The sequence below is a fragment of the Pseudophryne corroboree genome, chromosome 12 (genome assembly GCF_028390025.1).
Source record: "Pseudophryne corroboree isolate aPseCor3 chromosome 12, aPseCor3.hap2, whole genome shotgun sequence".
NCBI lineage: Eukaryota > Metazoa > Chordata > Amphibia > Anura > Myobatrachidae > Pseudophryne > Pseudophryne corroboree.
The window spans coordinates 47,913,022-47,939,964 of NC_086455.1; the positions used below are offsets into that span (position 1 = coordinate 47,913,022).

At 44.9% G+C, this 26,943-nt stretch overlaps 1 protein-coding gene and 1 pseudogene across 7 annotated transcripts in view; one reads left to right on the forward strand and one right to left on the reverse strand.

The window, feature by feature from the left end:
* HECTD1 (HECT domain E3 ubiquitin protein ligase 1) overlaps nt 1-26,943 on the reverse strand; it is a 128,688-nt gene that overhangs the window by 80,630 nt on the left and 21,115 nt on the right. For all 7 annotated transcript variants that reach the window (XM_063947454.1, XM_063947456.1, XM_063947451.1 and 4 more), the window contains exon 2: nt 18,198-18,444. In XM_063947454.1, coding sequence (XP_063803524.1) covers nt 18,198-18,337 — 140 coding nt within the window. In that variant the 5' untranslated portion in view covers nt 18,338-18,444. The remainder of the gene's footprint in view (nt 1-18,197; nt 18,445-26,943) is intronic.
* Nucleotides 16,956-17,074, forward strand: LOC134981736 (5S ribosomal RNA; annotated as a pseudogene).

The following is a 26,943-nucleotide window of genomic DNA, read 5'->3' on the forward strand; positions in this document are numbered from 1 at the left end:
AGCCCCAGCGTCATGCTGAAGACTTGGCAGAAGCAGGGGAGGGCTTCTGCTCCTGTGAAGCGGCTGCATGGTGCAGTCTTTTTCCTCTTCCTCTGCCCCGGGGCAGAAAAGAATGGCCTTTTGCTCGCTTGTACTTATGGGAACGAAAGGACTGAGTTTGAAAAGACGGTGTCTTTTTCTGCTGATGTGGAGTGACCTGGGGTAAAAAGGTGGATTTTCCAGCCGTTGCCGTGGCCACCAGGTCCGATAGACCAGCCCCAAATAACTCCTCCCCTTTATACGGCAATACTTCCATGTGCCGTTTGGAATCCGCATCCCCTGACCACTGTCGCGTCCATAACGCTCTTCTGGCAGAGATGGACATAGCACTTACTCTTGATGCCAGGGTGCAAATATCCCTCTGTGCATCACGCATATATAGTAATGCATCCTTTAAATGTTCTATAGTTAACAAAATATTGTCCCTATCCAGGGTATCAATATTCTCGGTCAGGGAATCCGACCATGCGACTCCAGCACTGCACATCCAGGCTGAGGCGATTGCTGGTCGCAGTATAACACCAGTATGTGTGTATATACTTTTTAGGATATTTTCCAGCCTTCTATCAGCTGGTTCTTTGAGGGTAGCCGTATCAGGAGACGGTAACGCTACTTGTTTAGATAAACGTGTGAGCGCCTTATCTACCCTAGGGGGTGTTTCCCAACGCGCCCTAACCTCTGGCGGGAAAGGATATAATGCTAATAATTTTTTAGAAATTAGCTGTTTTTTATCGGGGGAAACCCACGCTTTTTCACACACCTCATTTATTTCCTCTGACTCAGGAAAAAATATTGGTAGATTTTTCTCACCCCACATAATACCCTTCTTTGTGGTACTTGTAGTGTCAGAAAGGTTCAATGCCTCTTTCATTGCCGTGATCATGTAACGTGTGGCCCTACTGGACATTACGTTTGTCTCGTCACCGTCGACACTAGACTCAGTATCTGTGTCAGGGTCTGTGTCGACCCACTGAGGTAACGGGCGTTTTAGCGCCCCTGACGGTGTCTGAGACGCCTGGACAGGCACTAATTGATTTGCCGGCTGTCTCATGTCGTCAACAGTTTTTTGCAAATTGCTGACATTATCACTTAATTGTTTAAATACAATCATCCAGTCAGGTGTCGACTCCCTAGGGGGTGACATCACCAACACTGGCAACTGCTCCGCCTCCACATAATTTTCCTCCTCATACATGTCGACACACGCGTACCGACACACAGCACACACACCGGGAATGCTCTGATAGAGGACAGGACCCCACTTAGCCCTTTGGAGAGACAGAGGGAGAGTCTGCCAGCACACACCCAGCGCTATATATATATATATATATATATACAGGGATAACCTTATATAAGTGTTACTCCCTTATAGCTGCTGTTAATATATTTATTTGCTGCCAAACGTGCCCCCCCTTCTCTTTTTTACCCTGATTCTGAAGCAGGACTGCAGGGGAGAGTCAGGGAGCCGTCCTTCCAGCGGAGCTGTGAGGGAAAATGGCGCTTGTGTGCTGAGGAGATAGGCTCCGCCCCTTCACGACGTCCTTATCTCCCGCTTTTTTGTGTAAAATGGCAGGGGATTAAAATACATCCATATAGCCCAGGAGCTATATGTGATGTATTCTGTTTTGCCACCTAAGGTATTCTGTTATATTGCGTCTCAGGGCGCTCCCCCCCCAGCGCCCTGCACCCTCAGTGACCGGAGTGTGAAGTGTGCTGAGAGCAATGGCGCACAGCTGCGGTGCTGTGCGCTACCTTAGTCTGAAGACAGGATGTCTTCTGCCGCCGATTTCACCGGACCTCTTCGTCTCTTCTGGCTCTGTAAGGGGGACGGCGGCGCGGCTCCGGTGACCCATCCAGGCTGAACCTGTGATCGTCCCTCTGGAGCTAGTGTCCAGTAGCCTAAGAAACCCGATCCACTCTGCACTCAGGTGAGTCCGTTTCTTCTCCCCTTAGTCCCACGATGCAGTGAGCCTGTTGCCAGCAGGACTCACTGAAAATAAAAAACCTAACTAAACTTTTATTCTAAGCAGCTCAGGAGAGCCACCTAGATTGCACCCTTCTCGGCCGGGCACAAAAATCTAACTGAGGCTTGGAGGAGGGTCATAGGGGGAGGAGCCAGTGCACACCACCTGATCCTTAAGCTTTTATTTTGTGCCCTGTCTCCTGCGGAGCCGCTATTCCCCATGGTCCTTACGGAGTCCCAGCATCCACTAGGACGTCAGAGAAAATACATTAAATAAAAAAATAAAAATAAAACTAGATATATCCTGTTAAAATTGGGCTCGATTGAATTCTGAGAGGTTGCACAGCGCTGGGAATTAGCTCCCGGGGCTATTCAATACAACGTGCTGTGACCCCAGACGACGGGATATCTTCTCGCACCCTTGGAGGCGTGCAGATATCCGACAAAAGTGTAGGCGCAATGCTGATTTCTGCCCTCAGCGCGGCAAAAACAGCCTCGTGCTAGGCACTTAAGTGTGAGAATGCCAGCTTTCCCGACAAAACACCCTGGGGCAGATGTATTAACCTGGAGAAGGCATAAGGAAGTGATAAACCAGTGATATGTGCAAGGTGATAAAGGCACCAGCCAATCAGATCCTAACTGTTAATTTACATATTGGATCTGATTGGCTGGTGCCAAACATCTGCCCCTCCGTTTGGTCTGGGAGAATGGGCATTGTCCGAGTTACCATTGCGCTGTATTGAATATCCCCGGGAGCTAATTCCTTGCGCTATTGAACTCACTAATGGGCCTTACACACATGCCGATATTACTGCACGATATGAATGATCTCATTCATTAATGAACGAGATAACGTTCATATCGTGTAGTGTGGAGTCACCAGCGATGAACGATGCGCGGCCCCGCGCTCTTTCATCGCTGGTGACATGTCGGCTGTGCATGCAGGCCAATATGGACGAGATCGTCTATGGAGCCGGGTGACGGGGGGAGTGAAGAAACTTCATTCCCCCCCCCCCCCACCGCCGGGTCGCCCGTATCGGCCGTCGGGCACCTCGGCGGCACATCGCCTAATGTGTGGGGCGCATTAGAATTGAATCGAGCCCAAAGGCTTGGACAGAAACATCTCATTTTTTGTAACAAGAATAAATAACCTGTTTCCCTATCACCCGATATATCTCCTCACACTTCAGTTTGCTGTAATCCAGGCTTCATTCCTAACAGATTATCCTCATTTTTCCATCTGTAGCTTAAAGAGCCAATGCCCAGTAAAACACAGCTACATTTCCACACACCTAACATACAGATGCATTATGCATTTATGCAAACTAAACATGAACAGCCATTATGTTAAAACAGTAACTTCCACGTTATATGTTTATATCCCAATTGTCAGTACAAGTACGGTCTCGTATGGCTGGCCAAGCCAGTTTCACATTGTGGAAATAAGGCTGGATGTGGATGCTCATGTTATGTATAGAAAACAGTAACAACTGAAAAACATGCACATGTCATTATTCAGTCCCAGAAAACAGACAGCAATAAAAGACTCTCCGCAGCAGATAGGAGAGGGCAGTACAATGCATTTCACAGGCTGCGCCTGAGGCTGTAACAAAAATACAACTGTCGCCAGTCCGGTCAGACATTAATTTTCATTCTTTTTGTTTAAGAAAAAACACAATCTTCCGGATTCTCCTGAGGGAACCACTTAAAATCCCCATACTACATTTACACAACTGAAGCAAAACTTTGGACAATAGTGGTTTTATTTCTGCTTAATTTAGATACTGAACAATTGAATAGTCTTTTGCTTAGACACAAATTTTTGGATGTCTGCCTGCCCAAGTCACTCTTTTCTCCGAGCGCCCATTTTATTACTACTTTAATGTGCTGGTGCAGTGTTACCCAAACACTTCGTGCCCTTAACCCTGCAAAAGACAGGTATGCTATATAAGCCTCATCTCATATATACAATTTACAGGGAGAAACAATTTTTCCCTGCTGTTCAACATTTAAGAGTATAGTTATGAAGAACTGAAATAGCAGCATTTGTTGCACATAAAATAAAGGCTCAAGTTAGACCAGTGGTTCTCAAATTCGTTCCTTAGGACCCCAAACAGTTCATGTTTTCCAGGTCACTAAGCTGTGCACAGGAGTATTATCAGCTGTCACATTTTAAGGGTCCACAGATGACTGGAAAACATGAACTGTTGGGAGTATTGAGGACCATTTGAGAATAAAGGAGTATATATAAGGAGATTGATATGTAAAAATGAGGAGGAATGCAAGAGAATGAGACAAATTAAACTGAAGGGTGTAGGAGAGGAGTAACTGGGCAGAGGTAAACATATGGCCTTTTGCAGAGTTATGCTGCTTTTAGATCGCAATGCCGGATACTACCCGGTAAGAGAAACGTGTCCTTACCGGGTGGGATCCGGCATTTGCTCTCCTCTGCTGGCTTTCCGACCCGGCAATATACCGGGTCGGTTGCCATAGCAGCGGGGGGCGCAGCAGCAGCAGGGTCGGGGGTGGAGGCTCATCTCCTGCGCCGCCTCTCCCTATGCTGTGAATGGGAGCCGTGTCGCATCGAAACGGCTCCCATTCACGCTGCACCTGACCCTTTATTCAACCCGGTAATAACCCTTCTTTTTAACCGGGTTGAATTACCGGGTCAGGCGACCCGCTAATTCGGCAAAGGTGCTTTCACATCGCACACTGACCCGTTTCCGACGTGTCGATACCGGGTTATTTGTGCGATGTGAAAGGAGTATTAGTCGCAAGTTTCAGACTTTTTTCTGTCTCAAGTCTGATTTGAGACTTTCTGTAACTATCTGGGCTGAGTCTGGCTTGAAATGGGCGTGTAATTGTGGGTGTAAATGTGACTGCAGTGGGTGTGCAGTGACAACAAAAGCACAATAAGGGTGTGTTCTGGGAGTGCAGAGTCAAGTTAATAAACATGACCATCAAAGAGTCTCAAATGCAGCCTCAGGAAGGGGAATGATGTGCGTCAGCTCTGACCCCGAGATAAGTGTCAACTGCAAAGCTGTCAATGATAAATGTCTGATTACTAGCACATGTGAAACATACCCATTTCTTCAAACACGTGAAAACTGAAGCAGCAGTGCTTATTGAACAGGACAATGGTTCCCAAAATCTGTCCTCAAACACTTTAACAGTCCAGGTTTTCAGGACAACCATGGTTGAGCACAGATCGTTATTTTTTTTAAACTGACTTAGGTACTAATCAAGTCACCTGTGCTCAAGTACAAATATCCGTAAAACCTGGACTGTAAGGATGCCTTGAGGACAGAGTTTGGGAACCACTGCTGTAAAGAACTCTCATTTTACAGGAATAAAAACGGATTCATGCACAACTGGGGAATGGGAGGCCTACACATTTATTATGTAAGTGATGAAAAAAGCAAAAAGATAAATCATATATGTATCTGCTTTGTTTTAAGTCACTCGAGTATTTTTTAGCTGCACATTCCATCCAATAATTTCAATATATTTCGACTGTGTCCTGCGATGTCTAGCATTTTTAGTATATCACCTCCTGTTGCGATCCAGTCTCATTTCAGTACAAGGGGAGGGAGTTGCAGATTGTGATTTGAAACGCAAACGGTGATGACTTTTCAGACTAAAGGCCAGTACACACCGGCAGAGATGTGTGCTGAGCAATCTATCACAGACCACTCAGCACAGCGCGATGGGGTGTGGGGGCAGCGCTCATTTCTCCCAGCAGGGGTGGGGTGTGTGTGTGTGTGTGTGTGTGTGTGTGTGTGTGTGTGTGTGTGTGTGTGTGTGTGTGTGTGTGTGTGTGTGTGTGTGTGTGTGTGTGTGTGTGTGTGTGTGTGTGTGTGTACACACATACATATACACACACGCCTGCCAGCCTCCACACTGGGAGTTACAGGTATTTGGGGGAGGTTACCCTCTGCAGCCCCACTATGGGCTCGATTTAATTCAGTGCAAACTGAATAGCACCGGGAAGGAGGTTCCAGAGCTATTCAATTCAGCACACTGGTGTATCAAAGAACTCTGGTTCTCATGCCTTAAACATGGCGTTTAGTTGAAGAAACAGACATTCCCAGACTTATGTGCTTGGCAAGATGTTGTTTCCGCCATGCTAAGGGCAGAAAACAGCATCGCGCAAGTTGTTTTGTCAGATTTCTGCTCGAACATCAGGGAGGGGTGTGAGAAGTAATACTCTAGTCTGTCATAAATAGTGCGCTGAATTGAATAGCTCCAGGACCTCTGTCCCGGCGCTATTCAATTTTGCGCTGAATTGAATCAAGCCCAATGTGATGGCTGGGAACTAGGATATGGTCATACCGGGCATTTGGGCATACTGGCACCTAAATACAATATTAATAGTAATACATAATCACAGAAACAATGGCAGAAATATAGAGACAAAATATAAAGCAAATACAATAAGGCAAAAAATATATAAAAAGGCAAAGAAACCGAGGAACCACAAAATATAAAGAGGTACAGATGAAGAACAAAAATATACAAAGAAAAAAAAAAAAAAAAAGATAGCTGACAAGATGACAATGTATTATTTATTTAGTTTCTTATATAGCGCAGCATATTCCGTTGGGCTTTACAATTGGAAACAACAGTTATAAGACAAACTGGGTAATAACAGACAGAGGAAGGAAGGCAAAAGTTTCCATTCAACAAATACAAAAATCAGAAAGAAAATCACTGGAGATTTTGAGGGCAGAATATATATTTTAAATTAAACAAAAATTAACAAAGCATAAAAATAATTTTCTCTGACGTCCTAGTGGATGCTGGGAACTCCGTAAGGACCATGGGGAATAGCGGCTCCGCAGGAGACTGGGCACAAAAGTAAAGCTTTAGGACTACCTGGTGTGCACTGGCTCCTCCCCCTATGACCCTCCTCCAAGCCTCAGTTAGATTTTTGTGCCCGGCCGAGAAGGGTGCATTCTAGGAGGCTCTCCTGAGTTTCTTAGTAAAAGTTTAGTTTTAGTTATCCCGTACTTGGACGATCTCCTGATAAGGGCAAGATCCAGGGAACAATTGGTAGTCGGGGTAGCACTATCTCAAGTAGTGTTGCGGCAGCACGGTTGGATTCTCAATATTCCAAAATCGCAGCTGATCCCGACGACACGTCTTCTATTCCTAGGGATGATCCTGGACACAGTCCAGAAAAAGGTGTTTCTCCCGGAGGAGAAAGCCAGGGAGTTATCCGAACTAGTCAGAAACCTCCTAAAACCAGGCCAAGTGTCAGTGCACCAATGCACAAGGGTCCTGGGAAAAATGGTGGCTTCCTACGAAGCAATCCCATTCGGCAGATTCCACGCAAGAACTTTCCAGTGGGACCTGCTGGACAAATGGTCCGGATCGCATCTTCAGATGCATCAGCGGATAACCCTGTCACCAAAGACAAGGGTGTCTCTCCTGTGGTGGTTGCAGAGTGCTCATCTTCTAGATGGCCGCAGATTCGGCATTCAGGACTGGGTCCTGGTGACCACGGATGCCAGCCTGCGAGGCTGGGGAGCAGTCACACAGGGAAGAAATTTCCAGGGCTTGTGGTCAAGCCTGGAGACATCACTTCACATAAATATCCTGGAGCTGAGGGCCATTTACAATGCCCTAAGCCAAGCAAGACCTCTGCTTCAAGGTCAGCCGGTGCTGATCCAGTCGGACAACATCACGACAGTCGCCCACGTGAACAGACAGGGCGGCACAAGAAGCAGGAGGGCAATGGCAGAAGCTGCAAGGATTCTTTGCTGGGCGGAAAATCATGTGATAGCACTGTCAGCAGTGTTCATTCCGGGAGTGGACAACTGGGAAGCAGACTTCCTCAGCAGGCACGACCTCCACCCGGGAGAGTGGAGACTTCACCCAGAAGTCTTCCACATGATTGTAAACCGTTGGAAAGAACCAAAAGGTGGACATGATGGCGTCCCGCCTCAACAAAAAATTGGACAGGTATTGCGCCAGGTCAAGGGACCCTCAGGCAATAGCTGTGGACGCTCTGGTAACACCGTGGGTGTACCAGTCAGTGTATGTGTTCCCTCCTCTGCCTCTCATACCCAAGGTACTGAGAATTATAAGACGGAGAGGAGTAAGAACTATACTCGTGGCTCCGGATTGGCCAAGAAGGACTTGGTACCCGGAACTTCAAGAGAGGCTCACAGAGGACCCGTGGCCTCTACCTCTAAGAAGGGACCTGCTCCAGCAATGACCCTGTCTGTTCCAAGACTTACCGCGCCTGCGTTTGACGGCATGGCGGTTGAACGCTGGATCCTGAAGGAAAAAGGCATTCCGGAAGAAGTCATTCCTACCCTGATCAAAGCCAGGAAGGATGTGACCGCAAAGCATTATCACCGCATTTGGCGGAAATATGTTGCGTGGTGCGAGGCCAGGAAGGCCCCAACGGAGGAATTTCAACTGGGTCGATTCCTGCATTTCCTGCAAACAGGAGTGTCTATGGGCCTAAAATTAGAATCCATTAAGGTTCAGATTTCGGCCCTGTCGATTTTCTTCCAGAAAGAACTGGCTTCAGTTCCTGAAGTTCAGACGTTTGTCAAGGGGGTGCTGCATATATACAGCCTCCTTTTGTGCCTCCAGTGGCACCTTGGGATCTCAATGTAGTTTTGGGGTTCCTAAAATCACATTGGTTTGAACCGCTTAAATCTGTGGATTTGAAATATCTCACGTGGTAAGTGGTCATGTGTTGGCCCTGGCTTCGGCCAGGCGCGTGTCAGAATTGGCGGCTTTATCCTGTAAAAGCCCTTATCTGATTTTCCATTCGGACAGGGCGGAATTGAGGACTCGTACTCAGTTTCTCCCTAAGGTGGTGTCAGCGTTTCACCTGAACCAGCCTATTGTGGTGCCTGCGGCTACTAGGGACTTGGAGGACTCCAAGTTGCTGGACGTAGTCAAGGCCCTGAAAATATATGTTTCCAGGACGGCTGGAGTCAGAAAATCTGACTCGCTGTTTATCCTGTATGCACCCAACAAGCTGGGTGCTCCTGCTTCTAAGCAGACTATTGCTCGTTGGATTTGTAGTACAATTCAGCTTGCACATTCTGTGGCAGGCCTGCCACAGCCAAAATCTGTAAAAGCCCATTCCACAAGGAAGGTGGGCTCATCTTGGGCGGCTGCCCGAGGGGTCTCGGCTTTACAACTTTGCCGAGCAGCTACTTGGTCAGGGGCAAACACGTTTGCTAAATTCTACAAATTTGATACCCTGGCTGAGGAGGACCTGGAGTTCTCTCATTCGGTGCTGCAGAGTCCTCCGCACTCTCCCGCCCGTTTGGGAGCTTTGGTATAATCCCCATGGTCCTTACGGAGTTCCCAGCATCCACTAGGACGTCAGAGAAAATAAGAATTTACTTACCGATAATTCTATTTCTCGTAGTCCGTAGTGGATGCTGGGCGCCCATCCCAAGTGCGGATTGTCTGCAATACTTGTACATAGTTATTGTTAACTAAATCGGGTTATTGTTGTTGTGAGCCATCTTTCCAGAGGCTCCTCTGTTATCATGCTGTTAACTGGGTTCAGATCACAGGTTGTACGGTGTGATTGGTGTGGCTGGTATGAGTCTTACCCGGGATTCAAAATCCTTCCTTATTGTGTACGCTCGTCCGGGCACAGTATCCTAACTGAGGCTTGGAGGAGGGTCATAGGGGGAGGGAGCCAGTGCACACCAGGTAGTCCTAAAGCTTTACTTTTGTGCCCAGTCTCCTGCGGAGCCGCTATTCCCCATGGTCCTTACGGAGTTCCCAGCATCCACTACGGACTACGAGAAATAGAATTATCGGTAAGTAAATTCTTATTATTTGCAAACTTCTCAGGTCTACCTGTTATGTCCTACTAAACGAAGGTAGAACTAGTAAGAGCGCGCAGATTGTGCTCCCGCGAACCAGCTTGCATTATTATTTGTTATACAAATACGGCGGGAGACCATTATTTTTGCTTGCACCCTCTTGAGGAGGCGAGCAGAAATTCGCCTCAGCCTTTAGGATACCCAAACTGCTGTTATGGCAGCGCGCCCAATACTTTGCACAAGTTTAGCAGCTTTATGCTGCTAAACCCTGCATTTTGGTGCAATGAATAAGCGCCGGCAACACTTGCACCCATCTGCAGAGCAACTGAATATCGCCTGTTGTGCGCCCAATACTACCGCATCCACAAAATGTTGAATTCTCCCCCCAAAAAAATTATTTCTACAAACATTTCCATCTAGTCCCATCGCCATTATGGCAGATGCATTAAGCCTGGAGAAGGGATAAAGCAGTGATAAGTGGAAGGTGATAACGCACCAGCCAATCAGCTCCTGTCATTTTTCACATTTGTAATGATTGGCTGGTGCGCTATCACCTTCCACTTATCACTGCGTTATCCCTTCTTCAGGCTTAATACATCTGCCCCTATGTGCTGTATCAGCCACAAAAATCAGCACCAACAGACTATCATGAACAAAAGCCAATTATAACACTACCATCTTGTCTCGAATCTGAACGTTCTCTCTGCAGAAACTCGCAGTACAAATATCACAAATACTAGTCAAGAATAAATCAAACACAAAACGCATTCTGTAATGGCAAAAAAATGTGCACTGCACTTCTGCACCGTGCCAGCAACGGCACCTGCAGTTACGTGGTATGCAGCGGTGCTTTGAGAATGTTGAAGGGATTAAAGCCAGGTCAGACATGCTGTAGCAGGAATTACAGACTTTGCTTTTGAAGAATCAATTATTGTCAGAATGTAAATAATACTGCTAACTAAAAACAGATACATAAAAGAAACAAAGTAGAAAAAAAAAAAAAAAGAGGAGGAGATAGTTTGTAAAACCAGGAAATAAACTAAACCATAGTCAACCACAAGAGAGAAATTCCAGTAGCAGAAGCAAGTAGGGAACACAGTACTTGTATGCAATGCTGCAACTTGCAACTTTAGGTCATGCAAAGAGAAGAAAAAAGAAAGACTCTGTGTTGGGGCACGCTTAGAAATTTGAAATAAGTTTATTAAAACTTAACATTTAATTAATAACGAATAAAAGTAATGAGGAATTTGATACAAAAAAATTGTTCAAGAACACAAAGTAAACATATATTGACAGAAATCAGGATAAGCCTGATACAAAATTATGGGCACCTGTGGTGAAAAATATACTGAAAAACATAAAAAATTACAAAAAATTTATATTATTAAGGTGCCTGAGTTAATCAAAATTCAAAATTGGAGTAGAGGTAAATGATATGTACATATAATCACCGCTAACACATCAGCCCATTTTTTAGGGGCAGGCAGGGGTGGAGGAAGACCCAAGTTCCGACAAAGAGGAAGACGAGGAGGGGGAGCAAAAAATCAGCGAGACCAGACAGATTGGCTGCAACCGGGACCACCGAGATACCCTGTCAGAACCAACCGGAGGAAATAACTGATCATCTTAAAGTTATCAACCTATCCAATAGAATCTTAACGGATGATCACATCAAAATATTCACTAAGGGACTCTCCTTCTCACCTTCCCAACATCTAAATCGTTTCGCATGGGAAAAAGATTTGAAACTCTTTGGACGTAAACTACTCTTAAGGAAATTCTTCGCTTCTCGAACTTTGTCGTCAATTAATCCGGATTCAGACGCTACCTCCTTCTCTCAATCTTTGACTGCTGAAGATTTAGAAGCCATTAGCATTCTGGAGGAACTGCAAGAGCCCAACCAAGATCCTACAATTCAACAGTCCAGACCTAAATGCAAGAATAAGTCGACCTTTTTTCCTCCCGAACACCTCTCAGCTGAAATAAAGATTTTTCAAGAACTTGTCTCCAGAGATCTAGACAAAATATATCTACAATCTAGGAAAAACCCCAATTATGGAGACAATCTTAATACTACAGAACGCAAAACCTTACGGGAGACACAATCCTGGACCGACATAATAATCAAACCTTCTGATAAAGGAGGAAATGTAGTACTCTGGCCGAAAGTAATGTATACTACTGAGGCCATGAGACAACTAGGAGATTCACAATGCTATAAACGCATACTTTTTGACCCTACGGACAACTTCAGGATTGCCCTTAACAGGATTTTGGACCGGGCTCACTCTATGGGCACTCTTACCAAAGAAGAGAAGATCTACCTTACAACTGACAAACCTAAAACTCCCACCCTCTACCTATTGCCGAAAATACATAAAAATATCAATGTCCCTCCGGGGCGCCCTATTGTATCTGGGCAAGGGGGCTTACTCGAAAAACCTAGTGTTTTTTTGGATCTACACCTGCGACAACATGTGCTCAATCTTCCCTCATACATAAGGGATACCACCGATGTACTTCAAAAACTACATGACATCAAACTGGACACCCACCACCTTTTGGTTACCCTCGATGTTGAATCTTTATACACTAGCATCAATCACCAGGTGGGCATACAAGCTGTGCAGTACTTCCTCGGTATGGCCGATAACAGCGATTTTCACAATTTTCTGATTGAACTTCTGGAATTTGTACTCACTCGCAACTATTTCACCTTCAATGACCACTTTTTCCTTCAGATCCGGGGCACTGCTATGGGTGCCGCTTGTGCCCCTACTTACGCCAACCTTTATTTAGGCTGGTGGGAAAGAGAAATTGTCATGCACCCTGATAATGACAAATTCACTCAACATATCTTAGCTTGGTGGCGTTACATAGACGACATTATCCTGATCTGGGAAGGTGATGAGAAATTACTACTATCCTTTATTGCAGCATTAAACTGCAACAATATCAATCTCAAGCTTACATACCACATTAGCACCAATCAAGTATCCTTTCTGGATCTCAATATATACAAAACTCCGGATGGCCTCATACAAACCGAACTGTATCGAAAGACCACAGCCACCAATAGCCTTCTCCATCAAACCAGTTCTCATTTTCCACCTACCATCACCAATATCCCCAAAGGGGAGTTTTTGCGCCTTAAAAGGAACTGCTCAGATCCCAATACCTTCAGATTGAAGAGTAATGAACTCACCTCAAGACTACTGGAACAAGGCTACAGCCATCGCTCTATCAAAAGAGCTAGATGGCACTGCAATCAAATACCGAGGGATACCTTGATTTTCCCTAACAAGGAAAGTACGAATTCATCCACACAAAACAATACTCTAAGATTTGTGTGCACTTTCTGTAAGGAGTGGAAATTGATTAAAGAATCTATTGACAAACATTGGTCAATTCTACACTTGGATTAGGATCTTTCTAAGACTATTGGACAGAAGGTATCCATGAGCTGGAGACGTTCCAGAAATCTCAAGGACAGACTAACGAGTAGCCACTATACCAAGAATCCAAAGAAAATCACCACTCTCAAAGGCTCTTTTCCTTGCGGAAATTGTAAAGCATGTTCTCATATGACCAAAATGTCCACTATACGGGACCGTTATAACAACCTACTAACCATCGAAAATTTATCAACTGTAATGCCATTGGAGTCGTGTACTGCATTTACTGCAGTTGCAACATGAAATACGTGGGCATCACTACAAGGGCCCTAAAACAACGTATTTTAGAACATGTTGGATCTGTGAGGAATGCCTCAACTGATCTCTCAAAACACAAAAAATTGACCTCAGTCGCACGCCACTTCCATCACCACCATGGGGGTAACCCGAATGATTTGAAAGCTTTTGGACTAGAGAAAGTCAGCTTGGGAATTCGTGGTGGCGACCTCATGAAAGAGCTTTTGAGACATGAATCCGAATGGACTTTCAAATTGGATTGCCTAGCACCCAAGGGCATGAATGAATACATAAATTACACGGCTTTTCTTTAAATAATTTTCCAATTCTCAACACACCTCCTCACTGCATAACACACATATCACCACCTTTTCCCTTCTCATAACATTTAATCACTTTCTCTCTTCCTTTGCATCCCTCTCCCTCACCTCCCTCCCTCTTTTCCCCATGTGTCACACCCTGCTAGTATCACCATTATCCCTCAACTTCCTTAAAATCTCGGCCTTACACACACCCACACCCTTTCTTCTCTTTACACACAGTTCCCAAACCTTAAGCATTATTCTCACTTCCACTCCCACACTTTAATTCATTTATGTAACAAATCACTTTTTATATCATCAGGTTATTCAGTCCTACCACAAACCCTCTCCCGCTCTCCCTATTGGGGACTCCGCACATCTAATCTCACAAATCAAACACGACAAGGGTTTTTTTTGTTTTTTGTTTTTTCTTCATGACTTATTATAATAACAGAGCAGCAATTTTGGAAAAGCAGAATTGAGACCTCTACTTGTCTTGTTTCATACCAAGGTGAAGGGAATGGACCCCTCTCATCCCAATATTCGATGCTGATAGCAGATATGGGGAAAGCAGAGGGTTCAACCCTTCAAGTACTTTGGTACTAGCCTCTCCTTTATCTCCATTGGATAACTGTGTGATTTCCTTTCCATGTACACACTCTCTTATTCCAGCAGCCGGGCTACTCTGCAATGCTGTAGTAACAGAGGGTTCTGAGCAGCAACATTGGAAAAGCAGAAGTAGGTACCTCTATTTCTCCTATTTCCATACCGCGGTGAAGGAGGCAGACCCCTCTCATCCTGACGTTCGATGCTATATGCAGATGTTTGAGACAGCAGAAGGTCTGCACCTTCCTATACCTCGGTATCTTTCCATTTCCAATCAAGGAAATTCATCTATGAAGTGGTCTCTATTGATGCACTTTTTCAATTAAAGGGTATTCTTTATGGAGAAAGACACAGGTCATTTATTTCCAGCTGTGATTTGAGGACAATTATTATTTTTTATGCTGTACATATAATATTGATATAGGATATTCAAAATTGTGCATTAACCCCCATAGGGGGTTATTATCATCTCTTGAGAGTAAGTGACTGCATATTCAATTTTTGTGGTTTGAAGCATATACAAACTCCACACTGGGATTACACTTTCACTTCTGGATACATTGGAACAAGTTTTGTGATTTGAAGCACATACAAACTCCACACTGGGATGACAATCAGTCCTTTTTGATGTGTTGCAAAGCATGTATAAACTTCACACGGTTATAAAATTCAAGCATGATCAATGTGTTGTATCATCTTCCTGCTTTCATATAAGGGATATTGATTGGTATGACATTTGTTTTGAAATCAATGATTTATTATATTTTTCAATCCCATATCTTTAATTGATTATATTATGCTTAGGAATTTTTAAACTTATTGAATCTTTTGACTCTGTGAATGATGTTGTGAGGCACGTGGTAATTCTACACAAACAACAAAGTGCGTATCATCCTGTTGGAGCTGGGTCCCTCATAATGGAGACCTAAGTCCTATGCATAGGCTATTGGGATCGTAAACATACAGATTTCTCTTTACTTACCTGCATCCATGTTATGATGTATATATATGAACTGCATATGGAAGCGTTTGGAGTTTTTTGTCATCTGATGGTTAGAAGTCGCACCCAGGGAAGCCCACTCTCCTTGCTATTATGGAAATGGGTTATATACCATAGGGGAGTTTACAAATCGACTGTGGTACTCGATAAGTGTGTCATCCGCAACCAATACTCTAACTAACCACTTTGTCTCTCTCCCCTCTCCCGGTTTTTAGGAGATCCAATATTTCCATTTATTTATTTATTTATCATTATTATTATTATTATTATTTTTATATTTTTTCAGTGTTTCCTATGTGACCCAAGCCATGAAGATCCACCACACTAATGCATACTATGGCAATAAGATGAGCTACTAACAGTGTACGAATGCATTGCAACACTTCCAGCCGTGATAAAACCTTTTTTCCGTATATCCGGCCATCTAACAACGGTTACCTAGCAACTCCAGCCTCATAGCATAAACGGATGACTTTACTTCCGGCCTGACGTCCAGTTGAAACGCAAACTCCGGAACGTACGCGACCACATGACTTCCGGCCAAGAACGACACTTCCGGTCTGACGCGATCGCGGGATCCCGATATACAGAACATCTCAATGAACTATTCATACGGCAGCCACCTCCTCATGACTTTATATTTACACTTTCAGGTGTAAGAACATTCGCCAGCCTTCTGCTGTTTTTGATGTCTTTGATGTTTCCCTTTTTTTCCATCAGCACAATTCCCTATTTAAAATGAGGATGATGTCACTATGGACTTCCACCAACCGGAATCCCTAGTGATGTTAAGCCCTCCCAGTTCCCTCCCTCCTCTGCCTTAAATACAGCAGCTTTTTCCTTATGCCCTGACACAGTGAACAAGCCACCCTGGTGAAACGGTCCGTCTGTGCTCAGTGATGCTGAACTCTTTCTAGCTCAGATCACTTTTGGGACTCCCTGGTATTGTATGTGCCCATTTGGACTCCAGTTATTTAACTGATACTGATATATAATCAATATTGTTTTTTTCCATGTTTGCTATTTTTGATCCTTAATTATTGTTCTAAACCATTTTCTGGTATTTCCTTTTAAATGTAATACTTTTTTGCAGAATCCTTTCTGCATAAACAGGGTCTTATACCCATTTTGGTAAGCCTTTACCATGCAGCCTGTGTTTACTTTCCTTTTTCCAATTAATCGTTGATTTCATGATTGTTTTATTTCATAATTTACTTAATTTTTTGTTAATTTGTGATCTCACCACATTACCATTTCTTCTCCTTCTTCTAATTTTCCCACCACCCTTTTTTTCAATAGGTAAGCCTAACCCACCTCTCTCATCCACTGTCCGCTATATATTTATATAAGACAGTGGACAGCAGAAGGCAGGGTTTCCTCCCTATTCTGAGCATATCTCACTTCTATTTTTAGTACCCTCTCATCCAGATGCGAGACCACTCTCTGCAATGCTCACAGCAACAGAGAATCTGCGCTAGAAACTGGACAGCAGAAGTACCTTGTTGCTCACTACTCATTACACTCTCTCATTTGTGTCCTAGTGTTTATTACTGCCATATTTCAGCAGCAACGCCCAATCTCATCCGACCTTGGAAGCTAAGCGCTGATAAGCCTGATCAGTACCTAGTAGGGTGACCTCTTGGGAATATCAGGTGCAGTAAGATTGTGACCTCTGATCACAAACAGCAGAAGTGTTACAGCAACTTCTGAAACTTACCTATTCCTTATCCAACTTTCCCGCAAACCTTCTATTTATCTACAATTGGCTTTGCCTTTAGGCTTATTTATCAATGCTCTTTTGTATCTTTAATAATCATACTTTTATCTTAAATGCTTTGTTATCTATAAGGATCTAGCCTTTTAGCAAACAGAATCTCTACCAGGTGATTACCCTCAGTCATTTGACATTTCAATTATGAACCTTTGTGCCTCTCATCTATTCTCATGAGGTTTTAGACTAGGTGCTTACCTACAATTATCACTGCGGTGATTATATGTACATATCATTTACCTCTACTCCAATTTTGAATTTTGATTAACTCAGGCACCTTAATAATATTAATTTTTTGTAATTTTTTATGTTTTTCAGTATATTTTTCACCACAGGTGCCCATAATTTTGTATCAGGCTTATCCTGATTTCTGTCAATATATATGTTTACTTTGTGTTCTTGAACAATTTTTTTGTATCAAACTCCTCATTACTTTTATTCGTTATTAATTAAATGTTAAGTTTTAATAAACTTATTTCAAATTTCTAAGCGTGCCCCAACACAGAGTCTTTCTTTTTTCTTCTCTTTGCGTAACCATTACTGACTCTGGGAGCACCACCAACTCAAATAATTATTTAGATGTCTTCATTAAGAATCTTTAAATTTAAACTTCGTATCGTTGGTCATTCCCTGAACAGTTTTCTACAATCTGTGTATTAATCTATGTTCATCATTACCACATTTTTCCTGTGCGGAACCAAACCAAATTTCTGTTAACTTTAGGTCATGACCAATAACATTTATGTGCAATACTGGGCCTGCAAATCACTGGGACTATTAACGGTTTACAGCTGGACAGGATATGCAGCGCTCTCTAGGAAATATACATGGACTCCACATTCATTAAGTAGTTATCCTGCAGATATATATATTTTTTTTTTACAATTTCCTGGTTTCCAGTTGTGTATTGAAGCATGGTTATTACGGACAACTAAATAAATAAATAAGTTGGTAAACAACTTGAAATGTGTACAACAGGGATTTTAGAGGAGTGACATAAGATTGTGGTAACTTACGTTTCAAAGCAGCGGTCCACATTATCAGACATGAGCAGCAGCATGCATAGTTGCTCCAAAGCAATGAGCTGCATGTCTCTCTCATCCCCCTGTCCCATCTGCAGCCATTCCAGCAATGTATCCGGATCCACATCAGCCATTATGGCTCTCTGCCTGGAGAGCGGCTTCCACGTCAGCCGCTGTGGCAGAGTCTATTGTTCTGCTCCTATTCACCCAGGAGGCTTGATGTATCTGCTGGGGCCCTTACCTGCAGAGAGATGGAGCAGGAAAAGGCCATGGGTTATGAATGTTGCATATAAAGCAGGTTAATCCCAGCCTGACCAGAGCAGCACAGCCGCCTGTGAAGTGTGAGCCTCTGGTATAAGCTGATTATATATGTTTAGAACTCCACACAGCAGCCTGGTAGGAGACCAGAAGAGAACAGAGACAATCACAGAGTAACAGGCACGGAAAGGAGATGGGGAATCCCCCTGAATTACAGTCTATTGCTGGGACATTATTGGTGTATTAGTAAGGGTACAGTGCTCAGCAGCACAGGATAGTGGGGAAACTAGAGCCTACATAAAACAGGGACATCCAATGGTAGACAAGATATGTGCATCTGCAATGCGTAGGGAGGGACCTGCTTGTGAAATCTTACAATCTAGTGGGAAAAAGGAGGACGGAGTGGATATTGGGACAGTGAGCAGTATAGATGGGAGTAGCGTAGGTTCTAGCAATCTGATATGTGGGTTGCAGTTTACAATCTATATTCCTTAGCATGCATGCATGCATATATGCGCCGGAATATCATCAGACACTTTCTCGCAGTATCTTCTTGCAGCGTGAGGGAAAGCCCACGTACCCCATGCAAACATGCAGAGAACAAAAATTCTATGCAGTTAGGATCCTGATCAGACTCAAACTCATGATACAGCATCGATACTTATCAATGCTACTTATTATGCTACCCACATAAAATACCATCCTTGTGAAAAAAAAAACTAACCCATAGTCAATGGAATAAGAGAAATGGGTTTACTTGTGACAGTGTGGCGTAGAGCAGTGAACGACAGAGAGAGACAAGACTGCCCACGTTAGGTCATTGCTCCTGCACCATGGTCCGTGTCACAAGCAGGCAGCTGCAGATGGATGATGCCACAAGCTTTCCCATTTGTATCACTAGTCTATTGCTGGTATTGCAAAAGCACAGTGACAAAATTGCATGTGTGATCCAAAAGCAAATGACCAGGAAAACTTGGCGGTTTGCTCTATTTGTTACAAGGGTCGTCGACAATATATAAAACATTCAGCCTTGTCCCTAAGGATTATTAAAGTGGATTTGAATTAGCAGCTGCTTGAACACCTAGGCACAAGCATATCTAAGCACTTTAAACCAATGAAACTAAACTTATTAGGTGGAATGCCTGTATAATGTTAATGTAAACAATATGCCACCTTAAGGCCCCCATACATAAGCAATCACAAAAAAACAATTTACAGATTCTGATATTTTGTTCCAAAATTTAAAGATTCCCCCAATTCACCAACCTGCGCCCAATTGATTTTTGATCTGAATCTGCTGTGTACCCTCATACATTGTATATATATTTGCACAATCGTCTGCAGAATATCAAATTGCCCCGATCGACTGCTGGTGTAAGGGAGCCTTAAGATTATGAAAACATACATTTAATTAAAAGTATTTTTTAAGATTTTGCACCATTCACTTTTTACTTCTGTCACCTGCACAATCTATTGCCAACAAATAAACAGAAGACTCTGTTCTCCATCCCATGCATAAAGCTCTTCTCGTGTTAGATATGTAATATTGGCCAGCCACTATGTACGGCTATTATCCAATAGGACACAAGGCACTTTGTATTTGCAAAAAAAGCAGAAACTATGAACATAATATAGGGGATAGGTATGAACAATCCCTGGGGGTCATAATGGCCATAACAAAGACGGCAGTAAGCAGCATGTAAAGGTCGGGGGTATATGCATGTTGGAGTAATTTCATTAAATCGGCCACATTATTTTTTTCCCTCTCTTTTTGCTGCTTAAGTATCATGTGGTGTGCCACTGCCTGATCAGCATTTCAGTTATGCTTAATTAAATTCAGTTTAGTTGAAAACAACCAATATTTTATTATTGGAAGCTTCAGCATATTCCAGAAATAGGTCCTCTAGACCAGTTAGAGGACAAAACCAAATAAAAAGAGAAACTCTGATCTTGTGGTTGGAACAGTATACCAAAGTCAGGTACAGGGAAACGGTGTCAGATAGCATCAAACCAAAGCAATCAGGACAGGATGTCGGGTACACATACTGTGCTTCCTTATTGTGAGTCATGTGGACCAATGAGACGCAAAGAAAACACGCCCAACTTAACCATAACTCACAGGGAGGAATAATAATTAAAAAAACAACCCAACTGACTATTTTGTACATTATACTACAAAATATATTAATAATGAACATTAACATTTGGTCAGCGCGTGTAGAGAAATTGCATTTTGTAAGGCTTCCGTATATACTGAAAATAAAATTCACTTTAAAAATAAGAATTTACTTACCGATAATTCTATTTCTCGTAGTCCGTAGTGGATGCTGGGGACTCCGTAAGGACCATGGGGATTAGCGGCTCCGCAGGAGACTGGGCACATCTAAAGAAAGCTTTAGGACCATCTGGTGTGCACTGGCTCCTCCCCCCATGACCCTCCTCCAAGCCTCAGTTAGGCTACTGTGCCCGGACGAGCGTACACAATAAGGAAGGATCTTGAATCCCGGGTAAGACTCATACCAGCCACACCAATCACACCGTATAACTTGTGATCTGAACCCAGTTAACAGCATGATAACAGAGGAGCCTCTAGAAAAGATGGCTCACTACAGCAATAACCCGATTTTTTTTGGTAACAATAACTATGTACCAGTATTGCAGACAATCCGCACTTGGGATGGGCGCCCAGCATCCACTACGGACTACGAGAAATAGAATTAACGGTAAGTAAATTCTTATTTTCTCTAACGTCCTAAGTGGATGCTGGGGACTCCGTAAGGACCATGGGGATTATACCAAAGCTCCCAAACGGGCGGGAGAGTGCGGATGACTCTGCAGCACCAATTGAGAGAACTCCAGGTCCTCCTCAGCCAGGGCATCAAATTTGTAGAATTTTACAACCGTATTTGCTCCTGACCAAGTAGCTGCTCGGCAAAGTTGTAAAGCCGAGACCCCTCGGGCAGCCGCCCAAGATGAGCCCACCTTCCTTGTGGAGTGGGCATTTACAGATTTTTTGGCTGTGGCAGGCCTGCCACAGAATGTGCAAGCTGAATTGTACTACAAATCCAACGAGCAATAGTCTGCTTAGAAGCAGGAGCACCCAGCTTGTTGGGTGCATACAGGATAAACAGAGAGTCAGATTTTCTGACTCCAGCCGTCCTGGAAACATATATTTTCAGGGCCCTGACAACGTCTAGCAACTTGGAGTCCTCCAAGTCCCTAGTAGCCGCAGGCACCACAATAGGTTGGTTCAGGTGAAACGCTGAAACCACCTTAGGGAGAAACTGAGGACGAGTCCTCAATTCCGCCCTGTCCGAATGGAAAATCAGATAAGGGCTTTTACAGGATAAAGCCGCCAATTCTGACACGCGCCTGGCCCAGGCCAGGGCCAACAGCATGACCACTTTCCATGTGAGATATTTTAACTCCACAGATTTAAGTGGTTCAAACTAATGTGACTTTTGGAACCCAAAAACTACATTGAGATCCCAAAGTGCCACATGGAGGCACAAAAGGAGGCTGTATATGCAGTACCCCTTTTACAAACGTCTGAACTTCAGTGACTGAAGCTAGTTCTTTTTTTGGAAGAAAATTGACAGGGCCGAAATTTGAACCTTAATGGACCCCAATTTCAGGCCCATAGACACTCCTGTTTGCAGGAAATGTAGGAATCGACCCAGTTGAATTTCCTCCGTCCGGCCTTACTGGCCTCGCACCATGCAACATATTTTCGCCAAATGCGGTGATAATGTTTTGCGGTTACATCCTTCCTGGCTTTGATCAGGATAGGGATGACTTCATCCGGAATGCCTTTTTTCCTTCAGGATCCGGCGTTCAACCGCCATGCCGTCAAACGCAGCCGCGGTAAGTCTTGGAACAGACAGGGTCCTTGCTGGAGCAGGTCCCTTCTTAGAGGTAGAGGCCACGGATCCTCCGTGAGCATCTCTTGAAGTTCCGGTTACCAAGTCCTTCTTGGCCAATCCGGAGCCACGAATATAGTGCTTACTCCTCTCCATCTTATCAATCTCCGTACCTTGGGTATGAGAGGCAGAGGAGGGAACACATACACTGACTGGTACACCCACGGTGTTACCAGAGCGTCTACAGCGATTGCCTGAGGGTCTCTTGACCTGGCGCAATACCTGTCGAGTTTTTTCCAACGGTTTATAATCATGTGGAAGACTTCTGGGTGAAGTCCCCACTCCCCCGGGTGGAGGTCGTGCTGAGGAAGTCTGCTTCCCAGTTGTCCACTCCCGGAATGAATACTGCTGACAGTGCTATCACATGATTTTCCGCCCAGCGAAGAATCCTTGCAGCTTCTGCCATTGCCCTCCTGCTTCTTGTGCCACCCTGTTTGTTTACGTGGGTGACTGCCGTGATGTCCGACTGGATCAACACCGGCTGACCTTGAAGCAGAGGTCTTGCTAAGCTTAGAGCATTGTAAATGGCCCTTAGCTTCAGGATATTTATGTGAAGTGATGTCTCCAGGCTAGACTATAAGCCCTGGATATTCCTTCCCTGTGTGACTGCTCCCCAGCCTCGCAGGCTGGCATCCGTGGTCACCAGGACCCAGTCCTGAATGCCGAATCTGCGGCCCTCTAGAAGATGAGCACTCTGCAACCACCACAGGAGGGATACCCTTGTCCTTGGTGACAGGGTTATCCGCTGATGCATCTGAAGATGCGACCCGGACCATTTGTCCAGCAGGTCCCACTGGAAAGTTCTTGCGTGGAATCTGCCGAATGGGATTGCTTCGTAGGAAGCTACCATTTTTCCCAGAACCCTTGTGCATTGATGCACTGAGACTAGGCTCGGTTTTAGGAGGTTCCTGACTAGCTCGGATAACTCCCTGGCTTTCTCCTCTGGGAGAAACCCCTTTTTCTGGACTGTGTCCAGGATCATCCCTAGGAACAGAAGCCAAGTCGTCGGAACCAGCTGCGATTTTGGAATATTGAGAATCCAATCGTGCTGCCGCAACACTACCTGAGATAGTGCTACATCGACCTCCAACTGTTCCCTGGATCTTACCCTTATCAGGGAATCGTCCAAGTAAGGGATAACTAAAATTCCCTTCCTTTGAAGGAAAATCATCATTTCGGCCATTACCTTGGTAAAGACCCGGGTTGCCGTGGACCATCCATACAGCAGCGTCTGAACTGATAGTGACAGTTCTGTACCATAAACCTGAGGTACCCTTGGTGAGAAGGGTAAATTTTGACATGAAGGTAAGCATCTTTGATGTCCCGAGACATCATGTAGTCCCCTTCTTCCAGGTTCGCAATCACTGCTCTGAGTGACTCAATCTTGAAATTGAACCTCTGTATGTAAGTGTTCAAAGATTTTAGATTTAGAATCGGTCTCACCGAGCAGTCTGGCTTCGGTACCACAACAGTGTGGAATAATACCCCGTTCCCTGTTGCAGGAGGGGTACCTTGATTATCACCTGCTGGGAATACAGCTTGTGAATGGCTTCCAAAACTGTCTCCGTGTCAGAAGGAGACATCGGTAAAGCCGACTTTAGGAAACGGCGAGGGGGAGACGTCTCGAATTCTAATTTGCACCCCTGAGATATCACCTGAAGGATCCAGGGGTCTACTTGCGAGTGAGCCCACTGCGCGCTGAAATTCATTGAGACGGGCCCCCCACCGTGCCTAATTCTGCTTGTAAAGCCCTAGCGTCATACTGAGGGCTTGGCAGAGGCGGGAGAGGGTTTCTGTTCCTGGGAACTGGCTGATTTCTGCAGCCTTTTTCCTCTCCCTCTGTCACGGGGCAGAAAAGAGGAACCTTTTGCCCGCTTGTCCACGAAAAGACTGCGCCTGATAATACGGCGTCTTCTCATGTTGAGAGGCGACCTGGGGTACAAACGTGGATTTCCCAGCTGTTGCCGTGGCCACCAGGTCTGAAAGACCGACCCCAAATAACTCTTAATAAGGCAATACTTCCAAATGCCGTTTGGAATACGCATCACCTGACCACTGACGTGTCCATAACCCTCTACTGGTAGAAATGGACAACGCCCTTAGACTTGATGCCAGTCGGCAAATATTCCGCTGTGCATCACGCATATATAGAAATGCATCTTTTAAATGCTCTATAGGCAATAATATACTGTCCCTATCTAGGGTATCAATATTTTCAGTCAGGGAATCCGACCACGCCAACCCAGCACTGCACATCCAGGCTGAGGCGATTGCTGGTCGCAGTATAACACCAGTATGTGTGTAATACATTTTAGGATATCCTCCTGCTTTCTATCAGCAGGATCCTTAAGGGCGGCCATCTCAGGAGGGTAGAGCCCTTGTTCTTACCAGCGTGTGAGCGCTTAATCCACCCTAGGGGGTGTTTCCCAACGCACCCTAACCTCTGGCGGGAAAGGATATAATGCCAATAACATTTTTATCAGTTGTTATCGGGGGAAACCCACGCATCATCACACACCTCATTTAATTTCTCAGATTCCGGAAAACTACAGGTAGTTTTTCCTCACCGAACATAATACCCCTTCTTGGTGGTACTCGTATTATCCGAAATGTGTAAAACATTTTTCATTGCCTCAATCATGTAACGTGTGGCCCTACTGGAAGTCACATTTGTCTCTTCACCGTCGACACTGGAGTCATGTCGGCGTCTATATCTGCCATCTGAGGTAACGGGCACTTTAGAGCCCCTGACGGCCTATGAGACGTCTGGACAGGCACAAGCTGAGTAGCCGGCTGTCTCATGTCAACCACTGTCTTTATACAGAGCTGACACTGTCACGTAATTCCTTCCAACAGTTCATCCACTCAGGTGTCGACCCCCTAGGGGGTGACATCACTATTACAGGCAATCTGCTCCGTCTCCACATAATTTTTCTCCTCATAAATGTCGACACAACGTACCGACACACCGCACACACACAGGGAATGCTCTGATAGAGGACAGGACCCCACTAGCCCTTTGGGGAGACAGAGGGAGTGTATGCCAGCACACACCAGAGCGCTATATATATATATATATATATATGTACAGGGATAACCTTATATAAGTGTTTTTCCCCTTATAGCTGCTGTATTGTTTATACTGCGCCTAAGTAGTGCCCCCCTCTTTTTTTTTTTAACCCTTTCTGTAGTGTAGTGACTGCAGGGGAGAGTCAGGGAGCTTCCCTCCAACGGAGCTGTGAGGGAAAATGGCGCCAGTGTGCTGAGATAGGCTCCGCCCCCTTATCGGCGGCCTTATCTCCCGTTTTTCTGTGTATTTTTGGCATGGGTAAATGCATCCATATAGCCCAGGAGCTATATGTGATGCATCTTTTGCCATCTAAGGTATTTTTATTGCGTCTCAGGGCGCCCCCACCCAGCGCCCTGCACCCTCAGTGACCGGAGTGTGAAGTGTGCTGAGAGCAATGGCGCACAGCTGCGGTGCTGTGCGCTACCTTATTGAAGACAGGACATCTTCTGCCGCCGATTTTCCGGATCTCTTCAGGCTTCTGGCTCTGTAGGGGGCCGGCGGCGCGGCTCTGGGACCCATCCAGGCTGGGCCTGTGATCGTCCCTCTGGAGCTAATGTCCAGTAGCCTAAGAAGCCCAATCCACTCTGCACGCAGGTGAGTTCGCTTCTTCTCCCCTTAGTCCCTCGATGCAGTGAGCCTGTTGCCAGCAGGACTCACTGAAAGTAAAAAACCTAAAACTAACTTTTCACTAAGCAGCTCAGGAGAGCCACCTAGTGTGCACCCTTCTCGTTCGGGCACAGAAATCTAACTGAGGCTTGGAGGAGGGTCATGGGGGAGGGAGCCAGTGCACACCAGATGGTCCTAAAGCTTTCTTTAGATGTGCCCAGTCTCCTGCGGAGCCGCTAATCCCCATGGTCCTTACGGAGTCCCCAGCATCCACTTAGGACGTTAGAGAAATATACCTTAATACAAAAATATAAAAGTGAATACATGAGGCTGGTCTGTAACAGTCTCATACTGTACACCGTCATATCCGACTGCCCCTACAATACTGTAAATTGTATCACAGCACTCTAGTGTATGAACATTTTTTCAAGACTCTCCTAGGCCAAAAGTTTTATAACCTTTTCAGACATGCTCCAAATTCCCGGGATTTTGCACATGAACGCGCATCAACCTGGGAATTTGCTATGTCTGAAGGGAACCGACCCAGGAACGTGATCCGGGTCGCCAACCCTACAATTGACCAGTGTTTTTCCTGGGACTCAAGTCCTGGGAAGAACACCCGGCTTAGGTCTGAAAGGTGCGACCCGGGAATTTGCTCCCAGGTCGCACCTGATTGGCGGGGCTGGCTGGAGGAGGCCGGAGTGAAGAGGGGGGAGTGCGCCGGCTGCTGTAGTCCATGCTGCTGTGAGTAGTTGAAGCAGCCGACGCAGCCAAAAAACAGGGCTGTTAGAGTGAGTGAGTGTGTGTGTGTGTATGAATTTGGCATGTGTGTGCATATATATTACATGTATGTGTGTGACATATGTACGTGTAAGATGTGTGTAAA